This window comes from Hippopotamus amphibius, chromosome 2 (assembly GCF_030028045.1).
Source record: "Hippopotamus amphibius kiboko isolate mHipAmp2 chromosome 2, mHipAmp2.hap2, whole genome shotgun sequence".
In the NCBI taxonomy this organism is placed as follows: domain Eukaryota; kingdom Metazoa; phylum Chordata; class Mammalia; order Artiodactyla; family Hippopotamidae; genus Hippopotamus; species Hippopotamus amphibius.
Window position 1 is genome coordinate 77,493,380 of NC_080187.1, and position 6,000 is coordinate 77,499,379.

The 6,000-nt window shown below is 38.6% G+C and overlaps 1 protein-coding gene across 4 annotated transcripts in view; it reads right to left on the reverse strand.

Moving 5' to 3' along the window:
• The window catches only part of TEK (TEK receptor tyrosine kinase), a 95,271-nt gene extending 89,488 nt beyond the window's left edge, over positions 1–5,783 (reverse strand). For 2 of the 4 annotated variants that reach the window (XM_057724401.1, XM_057724402.1), the window contains exon 1: positions 5,292–5,500. In XM_057724401.1, coding sequence (XP_057580384.1) covers positions 5,292–5,343 — 52 coding nt within the window. In that variant the 5' untranslated portion in view covers positions 5,344–5,500. Of the gene's footprint in view, positions 1–5,291 lie in introns of all 4 variants that reach the window. The other 2 variants (XM_057724399.1, XM_057724400.1) reach the window with 2 other exon arrangements.
• Positions 5,784–6,000: the final 217 nt, after the last annotated feature.

Below are 6,000 nucleotides of genomic sequence, written 5' to 3' on the forward strand. Positions count from 1 at the left end.
TTTCACACCCTCTGCTCCCTCTGATGGGAAGTTCTTTCTTCTCTTTTCCTTTTTATCTACTTAGTTTTAAAATCATTTGACTATCAGTGACTCACAACTACATTAGCCATATTTTTTGGCAACATTCATTATTATTTAGGAGTTCTTGCAAAGTGCAGAAAACCTAACCTACAGATTATTTTCAATACTAAATTTAGCAATTAATGAAGTTGACATTGTATATTTTTAGCCATTTATGTTTAATTTGGATTTTAAAGTTGCATTTTTTCTTACTGGAGCCAGTAAACATTTTTATAGCTCTTGAAAGGCTAGATTTTTATATATCCCTATTATATTATTTATTGTAGCATCTTATAATGTATCTGCCTATATTCATCTTTCCTACTAGTTTAGCAAGGGGATAAAATGATTCATCCTTTTTTGCATTCCTGGTATCCAGTACAGTACTTGGTGCAAAGTTAGTCCTCAATATGTCTTCGTTGACTGAAATGATAGTTGAATGAATGAATGAATTATAGGAAGGCAATAACTCAATAAATATCTATTGAATAAAAACTATGCACATCTTTAAAGTAATATTCAACAATCACACAATACCTAATATTAGGTAAAGTTCTTGTTAAACCCACTTTCATGGGTATATCTTTCACGTTTCACACCTAAGGGAAGAAAAGGATTTTCTTTTAATCTTATTTACATCAACCTTTTAAGATATGAGTGACTACTACTTGCAATATATATGAAATTTATTATTATTATTTCAATGTTTAAAACCCCTTTGTACAACAACACTTTCCCTTTTTTTCAGGTCTGCCGTGGCATACCAAAAGTTTCTTACTATGGTGTATTAAACTCCAGGCACTATGGAGAATAAAAAAGAAATAATATCTGTTGTCAACAATGTTAGAGGTTAACTGGGCTAAATTTACGTGCCCAAAGCTCAAAGACACAGCCTGTGTGGTAAGGGAGCTCAGAATTAGGAGTAGAACATCATGAGGAAGAGTTGGCCTAGGCAAATTGAGTTGAATTTTGTTTGCAGAGTGAACATGGAGGATGTCTCTTCCAAATGGATAGAACAACATGAACAAGAGCCAAGAGGAAAGTATGCACAGATCATGGAGATGGGCCTGATTGAAGCAGAAGAGCCCTGAGCACGGGGAGGTGAGGGAAAGCACTGGAGAGTACATCAAGTGTTCTGGCTTGTCAAGTGGGGCGTGACCAGCGTAAAATTTGAGGAACTGGATTATGTTGAAGTCTTTTAGAAGGAGACCACTTCTATGAGTAGTAAGCGACTCCCCTACACCCAGAAAAGATTAGATTGGTCTTGAAGGAGCACAGGGGTCCTCATAGCAACACTACTCTTTTGATTACACTAGCTTCACTTACTAAGATGGTTCTGACTGACTGACTGCTTTGCATTATCACACTTGATGCTTACCACAACTCTGTGAAAAAGTATTCTCAAATGTAAAAGATGAGAAAACTGTGCTTTAGAAGAATCGAATAACTTGCCCGTGGTCATCCAATTTGAGCTTAACCCCAAGTATGTGACTTCACAATCCATACCCTTAACTCCTTCCCCTGCCTTCTTGATGAGCTCCACCTCAGTCTCATAGAGCAGTTGTTTCAAAAGAGAGTCATCATAGCACAGGTGCATGTGCTTTTTCTTCTTCTAAGGCATGTTGATTGAGTTACAGTTCAGTGTGAAGTGACCACATCTGGGTCCACATTCAGAAAACACACCCAGTTTGATTTCAGTGGGTAAAGATCTTGGTGGCTTTTCTGAATCTTTATCTACCTGTTAAGTGATCAGTGAGGAGCCACAGGTAGTGAAATGAAAAGGATCTTCTTTTCACATTCCTAAAGACTATCAATCACCCAACCTATGCCCAAACCCTCCCCAGTGTGGGAACTCACTCCTCAGGGGGATGGTGATCCAGTTTTTAGTAGGTTTCCATCAATAAAGCCAAACTCTGTCTTTTGTGCAATTCCCACCACCCCTGGATCCTAGACTTGGCAAAAATACAATGTCTATGGTGTCTTCTATATGGAAACCCATAAAAATGCTGCTCCTTCATCTCTTCTGTCCTGACTAAATATTCCCACATGACAAGGTTTCTAAAGCACTCACCTTCCTGCTCGCCTACTATGTTTGCTGTCAAATTTCTTGTCTTCAGTGTTTAATGAGTGTGCTTTCAGCAGTAGATTGAAGTGATTACCATCTCTAATTCGGACCTTATATTTTTACTATGCAAACAGTTACAGCTTATGTATTACCTTTATAGCAAATAAAGCATGTGTTGGTTCCTATAAATTTTGTGGATCACCAAAACTTGGATGTCACTCACTAGAAATCTCAACAAACCAGGTCTCTCTCACATTGAACACACATCATCTATTTATTGAACCCAAACACTTAACTTGACATTTATCTATTCTGAAGTGGTATCTTTTTGGTTTGGTTCACCCTTCCAGCCTAGACAAATCTATTTTCATCCTAATTCTGTGCTCTAACCAGTAAGCCATCTACAGGGAATAAGCTGGTGACACAATCACACATATCTTTTTGGGAATAGAGCTCTAGGAGATGAATCGACAATGTCAGAAAAAACTGGAGCCCACCCATCTGAATCGCCCAGAGGATATAGCATAGTCTTCTGAAATGAATTTGGAAGAGTCCTTCCCTCCTGGAGCGATGTCTTAGAAGAACTAGACTCTTGAAGGAAGCTCTCCCAGGGTAGGGCTGAAAGGGAAATACTGAGACCTCCCAACAAAGACAATGCTTAGGAGGGAGCATCTGTGAGGAAAGCAAAACTCCTCCCTCTGAGAATAATTCCCAGGTGTGTCTCTGTTCTCAGCTTCTACACCTCCACCCTTGATTACTCAGACTTGATACTAGCCTTCTAAGACCAACCCTAATCAGGAGGTTCCATCTGGGACCACTTTCCTGACTTTATAACTGAATTTCCTCTGCCATTCCAGACAAGATGTTCACTATCTCTGAACCCAGGTTGTTACTTAAAATGTCAAACGAGACAGGAAAGAGGCATGAAGGCATGCTACTAGAAACTTCCCACTGGATCAGTGTTGCACACAAAGGACATATTATGATAAAGCAGAAAGGGTGATTTGTTTTATTTTGTTTTTCTGCATATACAACTCTTTAGAGATGGCAGCCTGGTTTGGTGGGAATGGGAGAGTAGGGAAAATCTAGCATGTTTCTTAGAACTTGTTTATAAGCTGGCATTGGGAGGGGAATCTACCAGAATCTAGGTGGATTTGAGGGAAGCCTTCTAAAAATTACATACCTCCTCCAACCCTCTTATGGGTTAGCATCTACCACCCAGAGTCACCTTCACTGAAGCAAATGTGACATTTTTTTCAGTTCTATTCGTTCAGAAAAAAAGCACTGAGGAACAAGCCACTAGACTAGAGAGAGAAATCCGTAAGTCATGAGCCCCTTGCTCCATTACTGTAGTCTACCAGTGGAATTCGGTTTGAAGAAGGGGATCCTATGCCTGTAGACATCATCACGTTGGATTCTTGTTATTATAATTATCAGGCTTTCAGTATTCATGTTCATGGAAGCTTAGATGGAAAATCTAAGTTAGGATTTAGCACAACAGACCTACTCCAGAAACCAACCTTGCTGCTGTTACCGTACCTTTTCAGCAAGAGCATGAAACCCCTCTCTTTGGTCTTCACCCTGCTGAAGTTAGTGCTATGCTTTCAGGGAACTAAGGTTTAGACACAGAGTAACTATTTTGCCACATAACTTTTTTGTTTGATGTTATGACAGCTTTTCTAAGCTTATACTACAAAGTGCCATAACATGGTCACTATGGGGGAAAAAGATGAATTAAAACCGAGTGTGTGTTTGTGTATGTTATTTAACCTAAAAAACATCTCAGAGCAACTGTAGACCACTGGACTTTGCATTACTATAATTCCTGATGTAGAAGCAGTTCCAGATGTCATGTAACTGATAAATGTCACACAGAAAAAAAGCAAGCTGAAAATGGAATTATAATTATTTGACTTAAAGGTGCGTATTGTTGGAGAAATTAACACTATTTCTACATGAATATAAAAAATTTCTACATAAATACTGAAACTATCTTGATATCTTTCATTTTTGGCAGTTTATATTACACATTCTTAGTTTTAAAATATTAAATCCTCAATATAATTGATAATAGAAAACAAACTGAAGTGCTATAAACAAAGTACTTTACATGCAATTCTGTTATCTTATTGGATTAATTTTTTTAATATTTAATATTGCAAACATATGAAAAATATAAAATATAGCAGATACTTACGTATACTCGGATCAAATTCTACTTACATAATATAGCCCACACCATTAAGTTCGGTAAATTTTCCCAAATTCATTTCCTATATCAGTTCTACTTTCATTACGATAATTCGAATGCTTTCAAACTGAAGGGGAGATTGATGGCCACTACAGTTGTGATTTGTATTTTGTGATTTGATACCACTTTTGTAGGTCTCCCATAGGGTGAGTGAACTAGGAGCCACGCCACTATCTAGAGAAGCCAAGCAACAGACACCCTCAATCTAGAAACATTCAGGCCAAACATTCCTTAAACCTGTGCCCAATGATCTGGGTAACTGCCTAAACTTTCATTTCATTGGGCCAATACTTTACAAATACTAAATGCCAAATATTTTTTTAAATAAAACAAAAATTATACAGCCCTAATCTCCCGGACCCCAACTATAAGAGAAAAAAAAAAAAAAAGCCTAGCATTTGACTGCTTTGATTAAAATAGGATACAAGTGTGAAATCTTTATACAAAAGGATTTTTGTTCTCATTTAAAAATGACAATCTGTACCATGTTTAAGTTGGACCCCATCATTCTCAACATGAGTTTGATTTTTTTTTAATGACTGAAGATTTTCTTTGAAGCAGGTAAAGCCAGGTTTCTTCTTTTTCTATAGAATAAGGAAACAATCTAGAATGAGGAGCCGGAAAATAATGCTCTATAGTAAGCGCATCTCTTCAAATAAAGTGACCTAATCAGTTCTCACAGAGTCTGTGGTAACACAGGGAGCAATGATCCAGAAGAGAAACTCTAGAAAAATCATTTCATGCCACAAGGACATTCCACGTCAATCCTTACGTATATTAAACGGAGACTCATAAACAGTTTCTGTGCCACAGCTGCCCCTTGTTAACCAGCACTCAGCATTGGTGAGAGAGCCCAGAATCACTAACTCTGTTAAAAAGTTAAAAAATAATAATAATAATAAAGCCAAACCTTACCAGAAAGGAGCAAGCTGACTCCATAGAGAACTACGCCGGCTAAAGAATCCATGCTTCCCCAAATCTCTCCATCCAGTTTCCGCAGATGTGCATGAGGTCCCAGGGATCCTTTCAAACACCCAGAGGTTTGTGACTTTCCATTCGCATGTCCTACTAGGTCTTGTTTACAAGTCAGAGGCAAGAAGGAACAGCACAGAAGCGGGCTGTAGCAGTCTCATTTCTGTCTGAGCACAGGGAGTTTTAAGTTCCTTTTTCCTGTTTCCTTTGTAGATTAGGATGGGAAAGGCTGTATCTTAAAGGCATTTGGTATCAGCAGGGCTGGGGGCACTTTAAGCCTTATCCATCTTGCAATTCATCAAAACACTTATCTATTGCTGTTGCTTCTGCTGCTGCTTTTGCTGCTGTTGCAGGGATAGAGGAATTTTAGTTGGAAATGTGGGTCCTGGTCAGCACTTTCAGAAACAATAGGGGTATCCTCTTCTAGGCGGGAAACTGAGAATAACAAGCCCTCCACCTATGTATGGTATGCGCTGATGACCAGCCCTTCTCAGCCCTGTAACAGCTCTCCCGGGTCTACTTGGGAGCCCTAACAGAAGGGGCTTTTGGGTGTGGGGAGCAGTTTTGGCTTTTGTTTTCTTGTTTTAACCCACGTGGTTTGAATTGGGAAGAGAAGTTTTCGTGATGAGAGAACACAACCCCCAAAAACAAT